The sequence below is a fragment of the Vulpes lagopus genome, chromosome 9, assembly GCF_018345385.1.
Source record: "Vulpes lagopus strain Blue_001 chromosome 9, ASM1834538v1, whole genome shotgun sequence".
In the NCBI taxonomy this organism is placed as follows: domain Eukaryota; kingdom Metazoa; phylum Chordata; class Mammalia; order Carnivora; family Canidae; genus Vulpes; species Vulpes lagopus.
Genome location: NC_054832.1, coordinates 16226269 through 16251722, shown reverse-complemented (window position 1 = coordinate 16251722; position 25454 = coordinate 16226269). Strand labels below are relative to the sequence as shown.

Below are 25454 nucleotides of genomic sequence, written 5' to 3'. Positions count from 1 at the left end.
TATGGATCCCAGTCCTTTCCCTGGAGTCACACAAAGAATTTATGGCCATATTTGTTCTACAACAGTACCCATTCCTAGGAAAGTAAATCTTCACTAATTTACTTTAAGTAAAAATCTAGCACTTGTTTTTGCAAAATGATGTGCTGAGTGAAAGAAGCCAGTCATAAAAGGTCACGTACTGCATGATTCCACTTATATGAAATGTCCAGAATAGGCAAATCCATAGAGACAGAAAGCAGATTTATGATTGCCTGAGCCTGAAGGGAATAAGGGGGTGGGGAGTGGGGGATCAGCTACTAATAGAAATGGGGTTTCTTTGGGGGCTGTGAAAATGTTCTGGAATTAATAATGATGGTTACTGATCCTGTGACTATACTAAAACCCAGGTTTCTGGGACTAAAAACTTGTTTCAACAGAGACCTCCTTGGGTCTCAGAGCCTCTCCTCATGGCCTTCTTTCTGGATGCTCTCTCCCTCATCTCACCTTGTTACTGGGGTTACCTTATTCCTGATCCTGATCTCTTTCTTGGCTATACACTTACCTTAGGCATCAACATAAATGGCTCCTCTGGTTTTGACCTTTGATTCTTGGCCTTGGTCCCAGTTTTATGTTTACTTAATCTACTTCTAGATGCAATCCCCAGATTCCTAATCCAGCTTTCATTAGCCCCTATTTCCCACCACCTCTCATGAAAGGGATAAGAGGGGCTTAGATGACATTAGGATTGCATGACTACACTCCTCATGAAGTTTCTTCTACCTCAAGGTCAAATTCAACATCACAGTATCCCATTTTTAACTATCATATTGAATATTGAAAAGCATTAGGATCTGATTATAGTTTGGGGATCTTTTACAAAGAGAACAACTAAAAGTAATTAACTTGGGTTAGCTTGGAATGCACATGGTCATCTTCCTAAGATCATGGGAAAGTTGGACATGACATCAAATTTAATCAACTTCAAAAGTAAATTAAAAAACAAAATATATCTCATACCCATTCCTTTGCAGGCTTTGTTCAGCTTTTTGGCATCCTGATCCACATCAAAACCCTGATGGCTTTTCGCTTTGGCCTGCAGAAAATAATCGAAAAGATGAGTGGACAATATAGGCATTCTTGAATTATCTCTGGCTGACATTGGTAGCTACTTGGAAGATGACTAAGTCATCCAAATGAGAGACCAGCTGCCACTTTACACGTGGCTACATGTGGAAATCAGCTGGGGAAACTCTGGCCCCAGAGAGATGACTGGTACTCCTTGGAGCCAGCTGGCCCTGGATGACCATTGAGAATGGGCCCCTCTGTTCATAAGGACAATCAGCCTGGCCATCTCTGGGATGAGATATTTTGACATCAATCCTACCTTTGTGTGACTGCCTCTGAAACAGACAATAATACAGTGGGCCAATGTCCTGGAATGCTGGTTCTCCCCTTTTGCCATGAGACACAAGTATATCTAGGGAATAGGTGTTGCCAGGCAGAGCTGAGGGTTCTAGGATCTTATCACAGATCCATTCTGTGACCTGGGCTAAAGCTTTGCCACCTACACAATGAGAGACACAATATTTAATTTGCCAGAGATACCTATGGAGCAGCAATAGCAGAGTTACTGGTTTTTACTGTTCCTTGGGGAGAGAACATTCTACTTAAACTAAACTAGTGTTTCTCAGACTTTGGTCATTGGCATAACACATACACCAATTTGTCCACAGCTATTGAAGTCTATGTTATTATTAGTTGCTTATTATTTTTCTTTCAGCTGACCTACTTGATTTTTACTTAAAGTCATTTTTAAAAGGAAATTCTCTATTAGCACTAAAATGGAAAATCAGTATTGGTTGCCTAAACAAAAGGTCAGCATAAAAATAAATACTTTTCTATTAAAAATGTAAAGATGTGAGGTTAATTGTAGTGACACAACTAGTAGCTTTGAACAGACCCCGTGTTTTCTCAGCTCTTGGCCTTTCCTCACAGAGATTCTCTTTAATGACATGTGTCACTTATTTCCTTCCCATCCTTCAGTGAAGGCTGGTTTAAGTGCTACTGTCTGCACCACCCACCCAATTCCCCTCTTTTACCTTTCATTTGCTTTGGCCCCTTTGGGGAAGGAATAGGAAACCACATAAGGCACAGACATGTTCTGTTTGGCTGGCATTGCGATTCCTTTGGGGGGCTTCCCTGTTCTCCATTTTATGTGTGTTCATTGGGGTTGCAGTCATGAGGCTCGAGCCCCCTTGTCCTGCCCTTAGGTGGGCATAAACCCTGTCGGTCTGGCAATTATGACTGGCTCAAGAGTGGGAGTATAACCCAAGCAGGGTCAGAGTCTTTTCTGAGATATTGAGGAAGAGAGAGAGAGAGAGAGAGAGAGAGAGAGAGAGAGATCTTCTGACTGGGCTTGTTCAGCTGAGAGAATGAGTCTAGGCCTGCTGCAGGCCATCTTGTCCTCTGCATGAAGAGGGTATGAGTTCAGAGCAAAGCAAGGCAGAGATAAAAAGAGTGGAAATATGGAGAGAGAAACAGAAACTGAATACCACTGTATAAATCCTCAGACACAGAAATGCCTGTTTCCTAATACTTCCCAGTTTTATTAATAAACTAACACTTTCTCAAAGTTAATGAGTTGGATTTCTGCCCTTGCAACCAAAAATGTTCTGTTTAATATCTATGGACTAGAGGAGGGCTGGCTTCTAGACCTTGGTTCAATGGAGAATCATGTAATCCTAGAGCCCAAGGGATCTTTTAGGGCCTCTGATCACCTCTCTGCTCTATGGACTCATTCCATGACATGGCCCATCTTGAAGTATCTATTTCTGAAGCATGGGACTTACATTTGTTGAGTACCTGCCACATGCCAATTTCTTGGTTTACAGAGACTTTTCTTCATTGTTAACCCCGAATAGTAGCCACTAGGAGTCTAAATTTCCAGAGAAGGACATCTGGGTTCAAGTATGTTAGGGAATGTGTCTGAAAACTTGCGGGATGTAGCACAGCACTGAGCTCAGATCCCCTCCTAACGCCCATACTATTAATCCCGTGCACCATCCTGCCTCGTGTTCTAAGTATGACTGGAGCCTTTTTGTTTGGCACAGGGATGACATATCCCATTTTTCCTTCCAAATCTCTTTTGTAGTGTGAGAAAGCTATCCGGTGTTGCAGAAGGCTTGTTGGCAGGACCAGTGACATAATTTGCAGGGCTCAGTGCAAATAAAAATGTAGGATCCATGTTCAAATGGATTTAGAATGTTAAGATGGTGACATCAGAGCATTCAAGCACATGCAAAGCCTGTGTGGGGCCTATGTAACTGCACAGGCTGCATATGATAAGGCCTGTCCTGTCTGTTGATTGAATTCTCTAAGGGTGGGAGCGTTGGGTAGTAGCAATCTCAGAAGAGTGAATGGTGTCTTTGCTTTTCATTAGAAGTATTTTGTGGAGGGTTCAGGTAATCAAGTAGTATTGAACCAGAACAGCAGACATCTCCTCTTAAAAAGCTGATTCATAAACTGTTCTCTTAGCCTCATCAGTGCTGGCTTTGGTGGGACACTTACTATCTGCCCCACTTCACATAAATTGAAACAGAGACACAGGGCTCTGTGAACAGCTATGCAGGTGATGTCCTGGCTGAAGGCAGAGAGGCTGGATTTCAGCTGGGGTTCCGTTTGCTAAGTCCTGTGCTGGCAGGGCTGCTTCTCCCCCAGAGAGACACATTTTTTCCTCCTTTGCACAAAGATGCGTCCAGGACTTGCAGAAGCTGTGTTGGGACTTGTTTAAGATCACTGGGCCAGGTGATGGCTGAGTTGGAACCAGGGCCAGCCTGGCTCTGTCAAGTATGAAAGGGCATTCCATCCCTCATCCCCTGTTTTAGTAAGGTGGTTCCATGTAACACATAACACAGGAGCAAAAGGAAGGGGGAAAAAACCCTGTGAGCATGTCTAGATTATCCAAGGCTAAAAAAAGAATCAGGTAGTGTCATTTCATCCAAAATAACAGTGATATAGGGTGGGGTGTGTGTGGGATGGGGAGTGGGAGAATGTTGAACCACATGTTAGGAATAAAGATGACACTGAGACAACTTTTTCCTTTTTTGCTTAATTGAAAATGCAGTGTTTACTTAGTGAGACTCCCGTTGGACTTCTGACCGACCTATAGAGCTGTAAGATAAATTTATGTTGTCTTAAAAAAAATCACAGCGTAAAAGTCTCTATCGGATGCACAACCATCAGCAGGGCAGGTGGAAGTCAAGTTCCCAGGTTCCTTCTAAGACCCACTCTTAGCCGTGTTGGTTATCTTTTCTAATCCAAAGAGAATTCAGTCTTGTTCCTCCTAACAGCAGGCTATTTGGTGTCTGAGTGAAGGAATCACAGGATGGGACTTATTTAAAAGGGGGGGAGGGTGGAAGGCGAGGAAGCAATCTGTTAGGAATTTCCCTCTCTGGTGGCTAGGACTGCCTCCACAATGGCCATATTCATCAGTGCCGCCCAGTGTTGATGAAAGGGATGTCCTTGGCTTGTTCTGGTGAGCTGGGTAACCACCTTCTCCGGAATGCATGTGGAGTGGACATTCCACCTCCATTGTTCATTGTTAGCAAGCCAGGCAGCTGATTATGGGGCTCGGGCTCGTCTGCCCATCACATTTTATTTTTGAAACCTGCGGCCACTGAGCAGAACGTCCACAGAAAGCAGGTCTGCAGGAATGCGAGTCAGGCGCACATGGCAGGGCAGGGGACTCCAGCATAAGGACAGACACGACTGTGAGGATTTAGGCGAGTGCATGATATTCCACTTGCTTTCTAGGCAAGAGAGAGGCAGAGCGACATTCCTTTTTTGTTTTCTTTCAATTTGTCTTTTCGCAGCGTTTGTGCTGACTCTCATGAGACACATTAAAAAGACAAGATGTTAATAAAAATGATTGCAGAAGTCTGGGCTTTGAGCCCGTGTGAATCCAAGTTTGAATGTGGTTCTGCCCCTTGGCAGCCATGGGAACTTGGGCCACTAACCTCAAACCCCTCATTTTCTCACCTGTAAAATGGGGACGATGTCTGCCTCGTAAGATTTGATTATGTGGGATAACTTTTCAAAGGGAGCCATGCCAAACTGCTAGTGTTTCCTCTGCTTCTTTGGGCCCCACATGCAAATATTAGGTTTTATGATATTAGGTCTTATGATATTAGGTTTTAAATTCTGCATATTTTGATTCTACAAGTTTGGAAGATTTATATCTGTCTATCTATCTATCTATCTATCTATCTATCCATCTATCTATCAAGAGATATCTTCCGAACTTGATATTGTGAGATATAGATATATCTCCAATGGCCCAAACTGGATTTGAATCCCAGCATAACTTATGTGACCTTGGGCAAGTTTGGGAACCCCTCTGTGCTGTGGCTTCCTTATGGCAAAATGTGGATAATAGTAGAGTCTACTCATAGGTCTCCTATGAGAATTTAGATGAAGTCCTTCATACAAAGCATCTAAAATGAAGCCTAGCAGACAGCATGTGCTTAAAAAATATAAACAATATTTACTGAAGGCAGATCAGCAATGAACCTTCCAGAACATTTTAAACCCTCTCCTGCTTGCGAGGTTTTCATTTTGCAAACAGCACCTTAGGGATCAGTTTTTCATTGATCACCTGCGATTTGGATCTAGACACATATTTCACACCAGGCAGTGAAGTGGTTCACAATTAGGCTGTGTGGAGTCCGGGCAATCCAGAATGACACCCCAACACCACATTCTGTTAACTGCCTCATTTGGCTAGTGTGATAATTAGCACCTCCCGGAGTGTGAGGAGCTCACTGAGATACAGCCCTGGGGTGCTTGCCAAAGTGCCAGTATAGTCAAGCTCACAAACGGAAGCAAATACCAAGAACTCGACAAAAGGTACTGACTTCCTCATGCATGAATAAGCTGGGAAATTTCAGTCTTGTTTTTACCTCCTTCTAGCAGCCTCTCTGGCACTGCTCTGTGTCTCCATGTTCCTGCATCTTAAGGAAATGAATGATCCATTTTTCTGGAAGGAGGAGGCATACAAAATACACTGAGCTACTAGGAGCCTCGAAGCAGTGTCACCTGGACAGAATGAATGCTGAGAACACCCACTCTTTGAAATGACTCAGAGACAGGCCAGCTTTAGCACCTCGACTGCCCAGGAGGGAGGTTAGCTCTTATATCAGGTTCAGATGCCACCCACAGCCCCGCCAGCCATGAGGGCCTGGGTGGAGAAACAGACCCCCGACCAAAGGCTTCTGCCCCAGTGCAGTTCACAGAAAGCTTAACTCTTCAGGACCGAAGGGAACATTCCAAGAAAACCTCCCTCCAGCTTGCAGTGAATTCCGGGGATAGAGTTTGTGAAAAAGTTGGCTGAGGGATATGAGTGGCAGACAGTTGCTATGTATTCTGTGGTAACCAGGATGTTCCAGGACCCAGCCTTAAGTGTCTTCCTATTTAAGGACACTCCCACTCATCAGTCCTGGTGACCTGATCTATTTGGAGAGCATCAAGACTGGAAACTAAGTATATGGTTCTCAAGAGAGACATGTGAGTTTAATTAAAGAGCATATGCAGCAGGCAAATTAGACTCTCTTCCTCTCCCCGCTTCCTTCTTTTTCTCTCTTCCCTCTTCCTCACTTGTGCCTCCCTCCCCTTCCTTCTGCAGAGAAGTAGTGAAGATCTGCCATGTGGCAAGTACTGCCCCAGGTGAGGGGGACGTGATCTATGAAGTGCAGTCCTTTTCCCCAGGGAAATAAACACGGAAGCAGATCAGTGCCAATCGCATTTAGGAGAGGATGCACACTGCCTACAAAGAGCTGGGAGGAGGAAGAGGAATTTTTAGGGAGAAGTTGACATTTGTGCTGGTTCTTGAAAGAAGACTGGGAGTTAGGCAGGCTAAATCCATCCATACATATATAGGTACATATGTACATACATATGGAGGGGTGGAGGGGGGAGGGCAGTGCAGGGAGAGACTACAGCATGATGTTCTCTGGGTCTGTGTACCCATGTGCCTACTTATGTCCTGCCATTGAACTACTGCAGGACAGACATGACTGATTCACACAAGACATAATGATGCCACGTGGCCTTGGGAGTAGGACCTACTGTGTTCAGTTATGCTTTGACCCTCGCTGATTGTACGACCCCCCCAACCCTCACCCCTGGGCAAGCTGACTGATCTCCCTGAGCCTTTGTGGCCTCGGGTTTTGAGTGGAGGTGCACCTGTTCATGGGCAGCCTGAGGTTTGGATGCAGCTGCGTTTGGGACGTGGTGCCAGATTATAGTGAGCACTTGGTTGGTAGCACGTAGGAGGTGCTCAGTGACATAAGGATGTGGGGGTCATTTGTAAACCCTGAAGCTTTATCAAAACGTAATAGGAGTGGCATTTTGATTGTTTGCTCTTTCCAGTGCAGTTCCCCCAGAAGCCCTGGCTTGCTGCAGTTTGCTCGGTAAATATTTGAAAGTGGTTGCTTGGTATCCAGGCCCTTAGACAGGAGGGCTCTGAGGAAGTGCTGGAGAGCAGAGGGCCGAGGGCTCATTGCACATGGATCGAAATGGGGCTGCTGTTTGAGCCAACATGAAATTAGGGGCAGGCTGAATAAATAAAAAATGAGGACCAGGGTTAGAACCAGGTGGTGGCCTGGGCTTTTTAAGCAGGAAGGTAGAGGCAGGCAAGGGTTGTGCTGGAGAGAGCCTCAGACATGCCTGAATTCTCCCCCAATGTAAGCAATGACCATTGCCACTGCTGGTTAATGGTACCTTGAGCAAATGTTGGTGATCTGGGCTCACCTTGCTTAGTAGGGATTTTAAAGTGCTATGGACTGGGCAGCCCAGGTGGCTCAATGGTTTAGTGCTGGCTTCAGCCCAGGGTATGGTCCTGAAGACATGGGATCAAGTCCCACATCAGGCTCCCTGCGTGGAGTCTGCTTCTCCCTCTGCCTGTGTCTCTGCCACTCTCTCTCTCTCTCTCTCTCTCTGTGTGTCTCTCATGAATAAATAAATTAAATCTTAAAAAAAAATAAAGTGCTATGGACTTAATGGAAACTGAGGTCTAGTTTGAGAAAGGTCTAGTTTGTGGTCACATAGGTATCCATTCTCACAAAGATATCTGCCCTTGAACCTGGCGTGATGCATTTTTCTCTCCTTATGCTTTCTAAGTCTCTGATTTCCATCTGAAAGATAACAGCGTCTTGTGGGTTGTTACAAGGGTATGCATCAAACATGCTTGGCAGGAAGCTTGGCCCGTGGTGCGTGTTCAGTGTTATTTTTATTACTTCCTTCCATCTTGACCTGCTTCCTTTTTTTTTTTAAAGACTTTATTTTTTATTTATTAGAGACACAGAGAAAGAGTGAGAGAGAGAGAGAGGCAGAGACACAGGCAGAGGGAGAAGCAGGCTCCATGCAGGGAGCCCGACATGGGACTCGATCCCAGGTCTCCAGGATCATGCCCTGGGCTGAAGGCAGGCGCTAAATCACTGAGCCACCAGGGCTGCCCGACCTGCTTCCTATTGAGTGTCGAACAAGCCCCCTGACAGGTTGCTTTGTGCGGCACTTTTAAAATATCTGATTACATAATTTTGTCCTAAATCAGAAACCATTTTTTACTTACTGAGAAGTAGTAAGCAGGGCTGAGAGTTGAAGAGAAATTTAAGGGATTAACCCTAAAAATTGCATGACGACAGAATATAAGCCACTTCCTTTGTGCCAGGCACTGGGCCAAATAATTCACATATAACACTCATTCAATCCTCACCAAGAACCCTATGAGATAAGTTGAGAAAACCAAGAGACAGAAAGGTTAATAAATTGTGTGCAGTCACAAAACTACGAAGTGATGGAATTCAAATCTACATGGTCTGGACCGAGAAACTCTACCATTGACTTCTCATTAACCAATTTTTTTTTGTCCCTTTCAAAGTATTATTTTTTGATTTAATGGTAGATGATCTCAGTCCGGCTCTGAGAATGCTAGTATTTTACAGCAATACCAGCTGAGACCTGTGATTTATCTGCTGACCAGGGAAGCCACGGGTCCCTTGCAGAGTGTGAGATCAAGAAGTGTCCTTGACGATGAGACAGTAGGAAGTCAAATGCAAATGAAGGCCAATTGCCACTATTTGCAAGGCAAAATGGACAGCCTCTCCCTGTGGGCACAGGGTAGGGGCAGGAAAGGCATTGCTGTCACTTCTGCTCTCAGTATCCTTTTGAGTCAAATGGAATCATGTTTTCTGCTTCTCACCTGTAAACTAACAGTAGGAGAATCTTGGGGAGATGAAATAAGTCAAATCGATTCGTTATGGCATTATTCACAATAACCTATATAGGGAAACAACCTGAGTGTTCAGACACACACACATACACACACACACACTGACACAAAATGAAATATTACTTAGCCACGAGAAACAAGGAAATACTGTCAGGGCGCCTGGGTGGCTCATCTGTTAAGCATCTGACTCCTGAATTTGGCTCAGGTCATGATCTCAGGGTTGTGAGATTGAGCCCTGCATCAGGCTTCATGCTGGGTGTGCAACCTGCTTCAGATTCTCTCTCTCCTCTCTCCCTCTCAAAAAGAAAAAAAAAGGAAGGAGGAAATTAGTCATTTGCAAGAACATGGATGGACTTTGAGGGCATAACGCCAAGGGAAATAAGCAAATAGAGAAAGATAAATATTGTATGATAGATATCATTTACAGGTGGAATCTAAAAAAAAAAAAAAAGCCAAACTTAATGGCACAGAGACTAGAATGGGGGTGGGGAGAAAAGGGAGGTGTTGATCAAAGGATACAAACTTCCAGTTATAAGATGAATGAGTTCTGGGGATCTGACGTGATTAGAGTTAATGATACTATATTGTATACTTGAAATTTGCTAAGAGAGGAGATCTTAAATGTTCTCACCACAAAAGAGAAATGGTAATTATGCCTAATGCTGGTATTAGCTGAGATTATGGTGGCAATCACTTTGCAATATGCAAGCGTATCATATCAACACATTGTACATCTTGTACTTACATAGTGTTATATGTCAATTTTATCTCAACAAAGCCATATAAAAAGATAATGGGAGACTTCTGGGCAGGGAGATTTCATTATGATGATCCAGAGCTGGCAGGGGAGAAATTGGCTTTTCTGCCTTTCTCTAACGGGCTGTCAGGACACTTCCTCCTCCATCTCCTCCTCCTCCTTTTATTTCTCCATTTCACCCCAAACCTTCTGGTTCCCTCTTTACTAAAACATCTTGCCCTCTGAGTAGCAGAGGGATCCTAGGTATGGGGCCTTAGAGACAGTTTGAAGGCTGAAAAGCAGGGGGCCAGCAGGATGACCAAGGTTTCCAATATGTTTATTCTTGTAGGTAACTGCTTTCCAGCCTGATAAAGTGCCAAACATTTTCATAGGTAAAATCTCATTTCTCCCTACTTGACAAAATCTAGATTTGTCTTATTAGGAAGGTTCCATCAGTGTTCAGTGGGGGACGAAGAAGGCGGGTTAACTGCAAGCAAATTCTTCTCCGTAACTTCCGAAATCTTCAGAGGGCCAAAGGGTTGGGAGATTGGCAGCACTGGCCTCATGCTCATCCATTTCTTAAATACCTGGTTGCCCACCATTGAGTCCACTGACAACAGTGGAGAATATATCTACCTGAGGGAATTTGCTGAAGCCTCATCTCCTCTCTGGAACCATTCCTGACCCTCTTGGGAAAGACGGAAAACTTTCTGCCAATTGGGCATGGGGCCCAAGGTGGCCAACGGTTTGATTGCCCAAGACTGTGGGTTTCCTAGGATGCGAGATTTTCAATGCTAAAACATCCTGAGCAAACCAGGATGGTTGGCCACCCAAGCTGTAGCTGACTTTGCAAGCTTCCAAGAGCCACTCATGTGCATTTCTTCCCAACTCTATGTTCATGTTAGTAACTTGAAATCAGTTGTGATTTCATATTTATGCTGTGGAAATGGGCACACGGTGCAAATTGGGGTTTTGTCCTCCACCCCCCATCAAGATCTGGTGAGACATTTTCTAGCACACCAGTTTCTCCTTTGTGCTTTTACTCCATTCTAGAGATTTCTATCAGATCTCCTTAAGGTGAGGCCCGATCCGAGGGCCTCACTAAACCATCCAATCGGTAGTAGCGACGGGCGGTGTGTACAAAGGGCAGGGACTTAATCAACGCAAGCTTATGACCCGCACTTACTGGGAATTCCTCGTTCATGGGGAATAATTGCAATCCCCGATCCCCATCACGAATGGGGTTCAACGGGTTACCCGCGCCTGCCGGCGTAGGGTAGGCACACGCTGAGCCAGTCAGTGTAGCGCGCGTGCAGCCCCGGACATCTAAGGGCATCACAGACCTGTTATTGCTCAATCTCGGGTGGCTGAACGCCACTTGTCCCTCTAAGAAGTGTAGTGTCCCTCTACACTTATTCATTAGTTTATCTCCCTCCCTAGACTGTAAACCTCTTGGGACCAAGAATGATGGTCATATTTCCATCACTTTAAATGGGTAGGAATATTTGCATCATTTGGCAAAAGAAAGGGCTGAAAATAGGAAAAACATTCACTTGAATCAGATCTTGATATGATTTACATATATATGCTGCCCGTGTGTTCTTAAAATAGTAAGTGAAATTTTTTTCGATTAAAAACTGACCCTTCTTCTACTAAATTTGGGATTATTTATATGTTGGCATTTTGAGAACAGCTTTTGATGAAGATTGATATAGTCAGATCATTTCCCAGAAAGACAAACTTTCTCAGGCTATGCCCTCTGTGTTACACCTTAAGTTGGTGTGATAGTTACCCATCAAAGGTGACTCCAGGGTTGGGACCAGATCTAGTGCCCTAAGGTGGTAGGCACTATCATTTCTGAAGATACTGACAATATGATCAGAAGTACAAACCATGTGACTGACCCACTATGCACTGAGCTCTGCTATAGGAAGACTAAAGGGAGCTGTCCTTTTGGAGGCTATACCCAAATAGGGGAGAGATGAGCAAATAGACTCATGATTGTTTCAATTAGTGACTTTCCGGCTGAGCACTGCTCATCTGGACAGGAAAACCAGCAGCTCAACAGCTTCAGTACTGGGTATTTCTGTAGGGAAGCCCTTTTCATTGTGGCCACCAGAAGTTACTAATGGGCTAACAGTCTTTTGAGGGAAACTGCTGCCTCTAAGCTGCTGTTGTCACTATCAAGAGGACAAAGGTCAATCTTGGAGATGAGTTGGCTCTATTCTATGATAAGAAGGGCAATCATGTGAGGGACTCTCTAGGCCAGAGGGATAGGAACACACGGTTGTTGATAGAAATTCAGTCAGATGAAGGCGACCATCTCCTGCCCTATAGCCTTGCTTTTGCTAGGGTCTGTGGCTCATAAAGTCATTTCCTACCAACTAGGAGCAATTATGCTTCTCTGGGGTCATTTGGCAATGTCTAGAGACATTTTTTTGTAGTCATTATAGGGGAGTGCTACTGGAATCTAGTTATAGACATGAGGGATTCTGCTAAACATCCTACAAGGCACAGAACAGCCCCTCACAACAAAGAATTATCTGGTTCTAGTATCAATCGTGCCATAATCTAACATGATGAGGGTCTATGGATGGTTGTAATAATTCCATAAACATATTTCTTTAAAAGGTGTTGAGAAGGCTGGGATGCTGGTACAAATGGCACATAGGACCTGACTCAGGAAAGGTCCCCAGTGACAGAGAACGAATTACTGTAGTTACATAAAAGGGAGGATTAGAAGCGGACCATGATGTCTTTCTTCCCTTAATTTTTTTTCAAAGAAATTCCAATGACAAATCTGAAAGATGAGTACCGGGACAAGGTAACTAGGAGTAGAATCTGAGTTAAAGTTGGTCCAAAGTGAGAAGCCTGTTCTCACTCTCTGCTTCTTTGTCTGCATCACAACTGTAGGCATCATGGCCTCAACCTGCAGAGTCTGCACCCGGCAGCCTGGGCTGATTCATTCTTGGGGGCCCTCGAGTACTATGTTGGGCTGGACAACTCGGAGTTTCTCCTAGAGGTAGAATTACATGCACTGTCTGGAAACAAGATTGTGTCCTAGGGAAAGTGACTGCCTTGAGGTTGTCCACAGATTGTTTGGGGAGTCAGAAACCTCTGAAGAGTGTTAAACCTCCAGATATCTAATTACTGCTGTATTGCATCAACGAAAGTGAACTTGGAGGAGAAGGTGGTCATGGGGAGGTGATAGCCATTCCTCAACCGTGAAAAGAATCATGCCTTCAAGAAGTTATGAAAAATGAAGCACTTTTCTCATTAGAAAAGAATTATCCATTTCCTTCTTCTGTTGCCAAAGGCTGTTTTTCTGCCAATTCAATGAGAGTATAAACTTGGGATTCATTGCTTGCAGGAAAAAAAAGAAGCAAGTGTACTCTGGGATCCTCAAGAGTCAATGATAAGTGGGTAGACAGAATTGAAAAGAGAAAATGCTGGGGGCTGAGCTGGGGCATTATGGCATTGAATGGTGCTGTGCAGAGGACATAACCAACAGTATGTGAACAAGTTTTGATTTGCTAGAAAGGAAACAAGGTAAAATAGCTAAATTTGCTTTGAGCAAATTTCTGTCTCCATCAGAATCAAAACAATGGATGCCATTCTTTCCCCCTGGTAAGAGTTTAAATATGCATTGGATCCAACCCTATTAATTTTTCTTTAAAATTCTTTTAAACATTTTTAATCTTCCCACTGCAACGCTCCAAATCCCCATTCCAGGAAGGGTGAATTATTTGACTATGTTTCTACCCGATCTTTGAGTCTTCATTCTCTATTTCAGTCCATCCAATAGTAGCTGCAGGAGCAGTAGTAATATTAATAAAAATAATAGTTCTAAGAAAGCAATATCCCCGAACCCCAAGGACTGGTAAGGCCAACCTCCACTGCAGCGACATCCAAGGAGTAGGTACTTGACCCAAGCCAATCAGAATTTTTCCCTGACATATTATGGGTCCTTAGCAAAAGAAACTCTTTTCATTGGTGTTGTTAATCTGGAGCTATGTGGAACTCTCTGTGGTATCTGAACTATCTGAGGCCATGCCTCCTTCTCACCGACAACTTTTGCCTCCCACACCACTGGGAAAAAGAAAAAGTTCATTTTCAGCGGGAGAGAATGAGGCCAACATACAGAAAGAAAGAGAGAGTGAGAGAACGAGATTGAGAGAGAGCGTGCTAGCTGACAAGATGATTTCCCCAGCCCCAGGGATGAACCATGATTCATGGCTCTCCTCTCCCCCTTGGTCAGTGATTGGTCTAGGGATGGGCTTTTGACCAACTCTGGCCACTGAGCCAGAACGGGATGCCTGCTTGGGGCTTCCATAAAAGATTTTCTCATTGATAGGGGAGTGGTACATAAAAAGAAAGGCACTTTTTTCCTCTATCTCCTTCCTTCTTACTTGTGATCCTATCATGTGAGATCACGAACTTAAACACAGACCATTATCTTGTACCTATGAGGGGAGTTGTTGCCAGCACATCAGGGGTGGCAGGGAAAGGCAGACATGGCATGAGTCCTTCATGATGAACCCACCCCTAAAGTCCCCTCCTTTCAGACTGCGTGTGAGGGCTACTAATGAAATGTCAAGGTCATTTAAGCCACTCTTGGTTCTGTAGTCTGCTACTTGTAATCAAACACATATTGACTTGAAAACAAGATAAACAAAAAAAAAAAAAAAAAGAAAGAAAACAAGATAAACAAAACAACTATGAATTCATACTCCAAACTACCTCGAGCCCAGATGTCTCTCTTGAGTCTCACAGCCAGCTACCTGCTAAGCATTACACCCAGGTGTCACAGGTATCTCAAATTCAACATGTCCCAAAACCAAACTCATCCTCACACAGCATGAACCTCCACTTTCCCTCATCCCCAGGAGGCACCCCCGTTCATCTGAGTACACAAGCCAGGTACCTGGGACTCACTCTCTAAGTCCTCCTTGTCCCTCACATACCTGGCAAGTTAGCCATCGAGTTACATCTCTTTGACCTTCCAATCTGTCCTCTCTCCAGTCCCATTGCCACTGTTTTAGTTGGGAGCAGGGGTTCATCATCTTTCTCCAGGGCCACTGCCTCCCAGTTGTTTTAATTTGCCTTTGGCCATGTTTCTCTCCAAAACTTTTTTTTACTGGCTTCCAACCTGGTCCATCCAAAGTACTGCTCTGACCTGTCCTTGCCTTGTCTGAGATCAGTTAGCGCCTGTTGCCTAAGATGCTGGTTCTCAAAGTGTGGTCCCTGGACCAGCAGCATCAGCATCACCAGGTAACTTGTGGGAAATGCAAATTCTCGGGCCCCACTCTAAAGTATCTACTGAATCAGACACTCTGGGGATAGGGGCCAGCTCTCTGTTTTAAACAAGCCTTCCAAAGGAATCTGATGAGCAAAGTTTAGAAACCACTACTGGCCTGAAGCAATAAAACCCAATTTCTTTGTTATAGTAGGTTGAATAGTATCCCCCAGATTCTTGTCTACTTGGAACCTCAGAATGTGATCTTACTTGGAAATAGAATCTTTGTTGATGTAATTAGTACAGGATCATGGATGAGATCATCCTGGATTTAGAATGGATCCTAAACCCACTGGCTGGGGTCCTTTTAAGAAGAAGAAGAGAAACAGAAATACCCACAGAGGAGAAGGCCATGTGAAGAGGGAGGCAGAGAGACTGAGCTGCTTCTGTGCCAAGCCAAGAAATGCAACGCCTAAGGCCACCAGAGGCAAGAAAGAATTCTTCCCCACAGCCTTCAGAGGGAACAGTAGCCTTGCTAACACCTTGATTTCAAATCCTTATACTCCAGAACTTGGAGAGAATATATTTTCATTGTCTTAAGCCACCCTGTTTGTGGAATGCCTGGGTGGTTCAGTTGGTTAAGCATCTGCTTTCAGCTCAGGTCATGATCCCAGTGTTCTGGGATGGAGCTCCACATTGGGCTCTCCACTCAGAGGGGTGTCTGCTTGTCCCTCTCCCTCTCCCCCTGCTCATGCTCTCTCTTGCTTGTTCTCTCTCTCTCAAATAAATAAATAAAATCTTTAAGAAAATCCACCCAGTTTGTAATACTTTGCATATTAGCTCTAGGATACTAATACACTTTGCATAGCAAACAAGGGCCTTTGGGTCTCACCCCTGTGCATCTGTGCCTTGGCCTCCTGTTCAGGGATCTTTCTATCAAAAATATGTATGGCACACCTGTTACGTGTCAAGCCCCAGAGATAGAGCCCTGAGTAAGAGGCAGTGTCTGCCTTGCAGAAGCTCCCAGCCCAGGGGGAGGGGCTAGCAGCTGCACAGGCAGGTGATGCTTAATGGATTAAGTGCTTTGTCCGGGGTGGGAGCATGAGAGCTGTACTTCCGGCAGCACTACCCTTCTTGTGCCTCTGTGCATGTACTCCAGCACTATAAAGAATGCCCTTCTCCATGTTAGGAGCCTCTTCTACTCTCTCCTCCCACCCAGAATCAGTTCCTCTTCTGTCCAAGTTTTGGACACGTTTCTATTAATGCATCCATCACACCTCGTTTTAGCTATTTGTTTGCCTCCCTTGCTAGACTGTGAGCAATTTTAAGGGCATGGACTATGGTCTTTTATTCCTCTTTTTATCTATAGAGCCAGTACCTGGCTCATAGGAGTTTCTTTAAAAGAATATGTTGAACTGATGGGAAGGATGAAGAGTGGCTTCCTTCCTCCACTGGTGGAGGGGCTCTTGACCTGCCTCTTCTCTGTGCAGTGCTAAGATGAGTGGTAGGAGAGTGCAGCCCCAGTTCAGGTGGGCGGAGCAGAATGGAGTAGCTCCCTAGGCTGCATTTGGTGTGCCTGGTCCCGGAGGAGGGTGTCAGACTAAGCTTTAAAGACCATCATCCGGGCATCTCTGCAGCCTGAGTGATGGGAGCGCTTTGTAAGCCAAAGCTGGGCCAGAGCTCCAGGCTACTTCCATGAGAGGCTTTTGCTTCAACATTGGATTCTCACACTTGAGTGAACCTCAGAATCACCTGGAGGACTTGTTCAGCTGTAGTTGCAGGGTCCTAACCCCAGAATTTCTGATTCTGTAGATGTGGAGTGGGGCCTGGTGATTTGCATTCCTAACAAGATCCTAGGGTGTCCTGATGATGGTCTGCGGACTGCATTTGGGCACTTTCCTACACTAGAGGAACACCTGACATTAGTAGGAGAACCTGACATGGTTCTCAACTTTGGGTATGTTAGAATCACTTGGGTTTTTTTAAAAAAATACAGATACAGGGACCTTACTCACACCTTGGTCTGGGGCTGTTCCTGGTCATAGGGATTTGGACTGCATGTGAGCAAAACATTGGTTTGAGTAAGGCTGATTTATAAATGGTAATGAATTGATGAATTCATCAAACTTTGATCAAGCATTTGCTATGTGCCAGGTTTTGTGTCAGTCATGGAGGTACAAAGATGAACAAGATATAGTCCCACCCCCAGTGGGCCATCAGTCCAGTGTGGGGGAGATGTGTGAACAGATCATTCTAAAAATCACATGGAAGGAGAGTAGTGCAGGGTAGCATGGAAGCACTAAGGAAGAGCATAAAATCCAGATAGGGGGTTAGGAGAGAAGAAGGAAGCTCAAGAATGGGGATAAAGAGAAGGTGATGATCCAGTTCAATCATTTTAGAAATCCCAGTTAGTTAGCTTTTAATTGGTATAATGTGAGCCCAAGGCAGTGTGTGAAGAACTTCTACCTAAATCCCAAGCTGTGCTTCACCTCTCACTAGACAAATTACCTCATCTCTCCTTGCTTCACTTTCCCCACTTTTCCAAGGGGAAAATAATACTACCTTCCTCACAGAATTGTGTGAGGACTGAAGGACACATGTACGCAGGGTGCTTGGTGGAGTGACAGGCTGCATACTTCATGTGCACAGCCCGTGCCCCCGCAGCAGCTCAGGGTCTAGCAAGCACTTGAGACATGTCAGTGATCATCAGCATCCTTTCAGGAGGCTGCCTTGAGACCTCCAGCCATGCCCCCCATCCCTGGGAGTCTTGGTTCTTGCTGCTGTGCAGCAGAGCGAGCAAGTACCAGCTTCCATCCCCTACACCACGTGGCCCCAGGCTCCCTCCGCTTTAAAGCTCTTGTGTCAGTTTCTCGGTTCCCACATTCTTCCTTCTGCCAGTGTATTTGTCCTTGGCAACCTATTTTGCACCTCTTTAAAAATGACTGCTTTTTATCTACTGTAGACAAGAAACCCCTCTCCAAAGCCAAGGCTGTGTGATGGGGTCTAGAATGCAGCCAGCTTTGAGCGGGAGGCTTGTTTTTAAATGAAGAACATATGTTTTACTGCCTGTCATGGTTTGATATCAGAGGGGGCCCTTTGTGTTTCCTCCAATGAGTCATGGTGGTGTTCCGAAGAACAAATTTTCTGGGATAAAAGATTTCCTGATAGGAGACCTGCAGCGTCTGGGCTGGTTTCTGCTTGGTTTCTCTCACTAATTCTTCTTTGGGGTCTGGAATCACACTTCAAGGCACTCTCTTGGTGAAAACCATACTTACTTTATCCCACATTCCCAGACACATTTTTCCTTGCCTCCAGAACCTACCTTCTTTTCTGAGGCATCTGGACTGAGTCCCACCTGCTGTGTGGCTCCTGGGTGTTCCTAATCCACCTGCATCTGAGCTTGCCTGTTGCCCTGTTACAAGTCCTGAACTGTTTTCCATTTTAGACAATATTGATGTTGGCTAAATATTGGCACAAGCAAGTCATAAATGTGGCATGTTCACAAACGTCGTGGCAGATCGCTGAGCAGGTGTTCTAACATTGACAAGTTGGTTTTCGCTTATGGGCACTTAAAATGACACCTGCTATCATCGGCGGTATGCCGATCTGTTCTCGGAAGAATTGTGTTATGCTCCAGTTCAGCGTTTCTCAAACTCAGCTGCACGTTTAGCACCACCCAGGAGGGATTTGCAAATCCCAGTGCCCAGCAGATCACCAGACCAGTTGATTCAGACTCGCTGGTGGTGGGGCTCAGGCTTCAGTGGTTTTTACAACTCCGCAGGTGATGCCAATGTGCAGCCAAATGTGTGAACTTGTTTCCTATTTTAGTGCTTCGCAGACTGTACTGCATATAAGAATCGCTTGGAGATCTTGTTAAAATGCAGATCTGCTTCAGGAGGTCTTCATGGGCCTGGGACTCTGCATTTCTAACAAACACCCAGGTAATGTAGATGCAGCTACTAATCCAGAGACCACACTTTGAGGAACAGGCAAATCATTCCTAGTGTCTATTCATTGGCCTTGAAAAGACTTTTCCAGAAATCATAAATCCTCCTGAGTTTGTGATTATTTCCACATTTGTCCACAGCTCCCCTAAGTCTTGCCCCCCTCCCTATTGCTCTGCCCGTACCCTACAGCCATACTCTAGTGGTGAAGGGATTTCACTATTGATCTCAATTCTATATTTTCCTCTAGAGAGTGATTCTCCTGAAAACAACCCGCACAAGAGAATAGGAAGAGTCATCTCACTAAACCTAAGCAGATTTTCCTGTGGATCTTATTTTTCTGTGGCTGCACAAAGCTCATTGAGCACAAGGACACATCCTCTAGGCTAAGCAAACTCTGAACATTGTGTGATTTACCAAGTGATAGTCACCCTCTATCTTGGTTATTTCTGCTCCAAGTAGGTTAGTCACAATTACCATGTCTTCAGTTGAAAGAAATCATTAATGACGGCAAAAGGATTGGAGGAAAGCACAAAGTAAAAAAGTAATTTTCAGTTTTCAGAATTGGCTAGGAAGGCCTCTATATCACAGTTCCTAGGAAAATGTAATTTCCTGGCCAATATCCTACTGGCATTGGAGTATTGTTTGTCAAGCAGTTGTCTGCGGATCTCAGTCTATGGACTTATTTTAGGGAATTCGTAACTTTCCTGGTGGACTTTTAAAATATGTATTTACTAAATACATAAACTTAAAACTTAATTACTTAAACATGAATAAAAAGTGCATTGAATCATTAGGATGACCAAGTCCTGGCACACTACTTCAACACCTGCATTTGCGTTTCTCTTTATGATTGTATATACACCAAACAGCCATATTTTAATTGTTGCAGGCCAGTGATAAAAGAACAGAGAACGGAGGAAGGTTTAGTACAAAAATCATGCATTTTAGCCAAGAGAAGTCCTGATTATTTTATAGGGAGTCCTACAAACAAAAGTGTCTCAGTTTTAGATGGAGAAACATTATAGGAGAACTAAGAAGTCACACACCAGATTATATTTTAAACATGCTGCAACACAAAAGAAACCACATTATAGCAATCAGGACCTTTTTTTTTTTTTTTTTTTTTTTTTTTTTTACACTGACTGTGGCCATTTTATCTCAGCAAAATAACATTGTTTATTATACTCTATCCATTACATGCATCTACTTGCACATTCTGATCTTGTATTTTACTAGTATCTAGTTTTCTATATTTGTTTTGGTTGTACAGTTGCTCCAGAACTGGAAACATTGTTATTTGAAGTTTGTACATACTCAAGCTGTCTTCTAAGGCAAATGATTTAAGTCACTAGCAGGACGATTTTCTGTCCTTGAAGGTTTTGCATTTACTTATTCAGAAACACAATCTTAGAACATATTCATTCCTTGTGCCATGTTAAATTCCCATTTACATTTTCTAAAATGTCACAGTGGTCATACTGTGGTAACATGCCCTCCACTGTAGGGGCATAAGGAAGGGGACACTATTGGGCATGGAAGCTGAGCCCCTCCATTACCTTTTTACATTAGCTACAAACGTTGTAACAAATATTTTCCAAGGGAAGATTTCCCTGCCTGGAAGTAACACCTATTGATGACATTTTTCAGGCTGGAGGATTGTGGAGGGTCCCATATGACACGTCATTGGTGAGCAATACTGGGCCCCTGAGAGAGCCCAGTCATACCTATGATTTGGAGGGAAAATTGAGTGCTTACAGGCTGTTGGGCCTCTGGCTCTCCACTCCCTGATGGGTGGCTGAGAGGCTGCACGGCTGCTGAGGGTTGGATGTCCCCTTTGGGCAACTGTTGACTGCCTTCTGAGAGGGAGTAAGACTGGCTCTGAGGATTCAAAAAAGAAATACATAAAAATGCTAGACCACTCACAAGCCAGTTGCCCCATGGGGATGACACAAAGATGGAAACATCTTCCTAAACTGCTATGGCAGAGGCCCTCTGCAGCTATCAGAAGTACCTTCAAAGTAGGCTTTAGTATCTCCAAAAGATATAATGAATGGAAGGCTCCTAATCTTGGCTAGCAAAAAAAAAAAAAAAAAAAAAGATAAAGAAAAAATGTTACCTACAGAAGATTTTAAATATGACACCTCCCTGAAGACGTTATTTGTAGGCTTACAACCACTAAGGGAAAGTTTAATTTACAGCAAAGGAAAAAAATCTTATAATCAAAGTTATAGTTTACAGAAAATTTTGGAGTTTTATTCTCTTTGTTCCTAACTTACTTAGAATAAATCATTGTTGCCGTGGGAAGCTATAGTACGTAGAGCAAGACCTTACTACAATGCTTATTGCAACAGCTTTAGATATGTATTTTTCAATGTAAAAAAAAAAATCAAGATTTAACTCTGACCTGCCTTGCACATTGTTGATTCCAAATGGTAGTATTTTAGTTAGTTTTGATTCGTTAATAATTTATAGACACAGTATTCACATGGGCCTAGACATTTCAGGAAAACAACAACAACAAATAAGCCCCAAACATCAAGTCCATTCCCTGGATATCTGCAAACATCTGACTGTTTGATGCTGCTTATAAAGAATACTAGAATATTTTTACCTTTCAGCCCAGATTATATAGCCTTGTAGGAATACTTTTACCTTAGTCTATGGATATTTGCAACATGAACCTGTCTTCCCCACAAAACTCTGATGGGCATAGTCTGCGAGTCTGAGTCTGCAAGGTTTTGTGCAACTTCGCCACAAGTAACACCTTTAATCATACAGTCCACAAATACATATTAACCATTTGCTCTGTGCTGGGCACTATTTACTTGTTTGTTTTAAATACTTCCCTCCTAAGAGATTTTTTACTAATGGAGAAAAAGTATATTCCAAGTGCATTTTAAAAGCATGGTATGCTGTTGTGAAAACCAACAATGCGTAGTAATCACAATGATAAAATATAAAATCATGATTTCATAATTTAAATTTCTCCACATGCTAACTAAAATGAAAACTTTGACTCCCAAAGCTAATAAATACTTACATGACGATTGCCCATTTTCGTTTTTCTAAGACAGTTGTTCTGTATTTCATTAGGAGATCAGTTCTCCTACAGGCCAAGTTTATAATAGTTTTCCCAGGGTGTAATATCTCTTGAGTTTAATAAGTAACTTTTGGTATTGAATTTGAATACATTGTTGGGGATGGGATGGGTAGGGAGTGGTGATAGCTACAAATGAGCTTAGCCTTCCCAAGCTGTATTTCTAGGCCATCTTTCCAAAGTAAAATATTTATTAACACGTCAAGTATAGGCTTTTTAAGTGAATAGCTTATTCTCTACTAAACCTGTCTTACTTCTAGATTATTGAAAGAGTCCATTTATTTTTTTATTTGGGGCATTTACTTAAAATCTTATACATTGTGATAATAAAAGCATTAACCAAACAAGGCTGAAAAAATCTTACTGTTTTACTAACATCACTATTATTATTGCACAGAATCCTTTGGAGAGTGACATTGACTTATGCCAACATCATCTTTATAATCCAGCTAGTTTTTGAACTGAAAAGGTAATATGTACAGATGGTAATTTTTCCCCCTAATAGTGTGAAAGGGTATGATGAAAAATAAGCCTCCTGACTTCCCAGGCCCTTTCCTAGTGGTTTCTGGATGGTTTGCATACATAGCCATGTCTGCCTATCCCTCCATTTACCTATCTCTTTGTCTTTCTTTCTTTCTTTCTTTCTTTCTTTCTTTCTTTCTTTCTTTCTTTCTTTCTTTCTTTCTTTCTTTCTTTCTTTCTCCCTTCCTTACTCTGTTACTTTCTTTCTTTCTTTCTCTGGCCTGTGTTTTTTGTTTTGTTTCATTTTATTGTCAACAAATGGGTTTGTACAATATGTTATTTTTTTTTTAAAAAATATTTATTTGAGAGACAGAGAGAAAGAGTGAGCACAAGCATGGGCAGTGGCAGAGAGAGGGAGAAGCAGGCTCTCCACTGAGCAGGAAGCCCAATGTATGGCTCAATCCCATGACCCTGAGATCATGACCTGAGCTGAAGGCAGATGCTCAACAGACTGAGTCACCCAGGTGCCCCACAATACTTTTTTCTATACCTTTTATGCTTCATATATTAAAGAGATATATGACACTGGTACATTTCTTTTCCAGTGGTCTCCTATGAATATTAGCCAAAACGTATGTCATCAGTCCACTATTCAAGATTATTTAGGTTTTTTTTTTTTTTTTTTTTTGCCTTTTGTATGACTATCTTCATTTCTACATCTTTGCCTGTATGTGAATGTTTATCTGTAGAATAAAATCTTAGGATGTAATTGTTGGCCAAAGAATGTGTACATTTAAAATTCTGATGGGGCACCTGGGTGGCTCAGTTGGTTAAGTGTCTGCCTTTGGCTCAGGTCTTCAGCTCAGGTCATGATCCCAGCACCCAGGGTTCAAGCACCACGTTGGGCTCTGTGCTCAGTAGAGCTTCTCTCTCTCCCTCTGCCCCTCCCCCTGCTCTCTCTCTCTCTCTCAAATAAATAAATAAAATCTTAAAAAAAAAAAATCCTGATAGATCTTTTCCCAGTTGTCCTCTGCGCAGACATCAAAATGTTGAACTACTCAAAGTCCAGCTGATCCATGAGCCTAAATTTCTTTTCCAATTTCTTTCTTTCTTTCTTTACTTATTTTTGAGCCTGACTTTCAAAAGGTAGAATATGTATCCCCCTACAATCATATGCCAGGGCTCATTTTTTCTATATATTGGCTACATTATATATTATGAGGGTTTTTCATTTCTGCCAATTTCAAAGATGAAAAATTGTTACCTCAGTGTTTGATTTATATTCCTTTCTTTTGATATTCTTAAATTATGTATCATACCCCTTGAAGGTCATTTGCATGAATTTTTCTGTGGTCTGCTTATGTCCTTTATTTTTATTTTGAGTTATTAGCCTCTTCACTGTTTATTTGTAGCAACACTTTATAATAAGATCTAGGCCTTTGCCAAATGTAACAATTATTTCCCACCAATTTGTTGTTTGTCTTTTGTTTCTGTTTGAGGGTGTATTTTGAGCACATATATGTGAGTGCAGAAAGTATTAGTTTTTATGGATTCATTGGCTTGCTTAAAAAATATCTCTACATTAAGATGATTAAGACTTCTTATACCTTATCAAGGTTTTTAATGGCTTCTTTTTTATTTATATATTTTTTAATTTTTATTTTTAAGTAAGCTCTATGCCCAACATGGAGCCCATCGCAGGGCTTGAACTCACGAGCCTGAGATCAAGGAGCTGAGAACAAGAGTTGGAAGGTAACTGACTGAGCCAATCCAGGTACCCCATAATGGCTTTATTTTTTAAGACATATCTCTTTGATCCATTTGGAATTGATTGCATGTAGAATAAGGAAGGAATGGATTCAGCTTTAATTTTGGTTATTTTATAGATCCCAGATAGTTATTAAATAATTCATCTTTCCTCATCTGGTCCAAGATTCCATCTTTATTTTATGCTAATTCCCATGTAACACAGTATTAAAATTCTCATGGATTTATTAAATTCTGATCATATGTATTCGTTCTTTATTTCTTTAACCTTTATCTGTTGAGTGCCTTGGATGTGCTAATTGCTAGGACTATAAAAGTGAATAAGATAGATTCAAATGTTCTCTTTCTAGAATGTAGTCAAGTGTACAAGGAACAAACTGTTATAAATTGTTGTTGCAACTTATGAAGAAAACCAGCAGGATGCTATGATAGAGGTGAATGTGTGTGTGTGAGTGTGCGTAATTTTCTTTAAGCAGTGGTAAAATTCTTCAAGGAGATAACATTTAAACTATGAACTAAAGGATGAGAAGGAGCCCATCATTTGAAAAAATAAAGTGTTCCAGATCAGATGCCCTTAGTTTGTGCAGAGACTCAGAGATTGGAAAGAGCTTTGTTAACTGGAGGAAGAGAACAATGATCAAAGGGGCTGAAATCTATTGTTTCTCAGGTGGGAGGATGGGAGTAGGAGGTAAACTCTTCCAAAACTCTCCTCCAGAAATTTGCAGTAGAATAGGGGTGGGGAATGACAAGAAGATGTAAAATAACAACTGATACTTTGGCCATTCCCTATGATGTTGGCTGATTTGGGTTCTATAAGTCTCTGCCTCCTTCTCTCAGCCCCAGGCTTCTCAGGGCCAAGTTCTCCTACTCCACATCTGTGCTGGTTTGAAACCACCCTTTGTGTCACTAACCCTTCCTAGAAGGTTTGATCAGTTACTTTCCTC

The 25454-nt window shown here is 42.8% G+C and overlaps 1 protein-coding gene across 2 annotated transcripts in view; it reads right to left on the bottom strand.

Annotated features, from left to right (window-relative positions):
- Window positions 1–22316, bottom strand: part of ANXA13 (annexin A13) — a 50637-nt gene extending 28321 nt beyond the window's left edge. Inside the window, exons 1-3 of one of the 2 annotated variants that reach the window (XM_041769332.1) lie at window positions 22225–22316; window positions 20940–21062; window positions 997–1072 (exon numbers count right to left, since the gene is read on the bottom strand). In XM_041769332.1, coding sequence (XP_041625266.1) covers window positions 997–1072; window positions 20940–21062; window positions 22225–22239 — 214 coding nt within the window. In that variant the 5' untranslated portion in view covers window positions 22240–22316. The remainder of the gene's footprint in view (window positions 1–996; window positions 1073–20939; window positions 21063–22224) is intronic. The other variant, XM_041769334.1, reaches the window with a different exon arrangement.
- Window positions 22317–25454: the final 3138 nt, after the last annotated feature.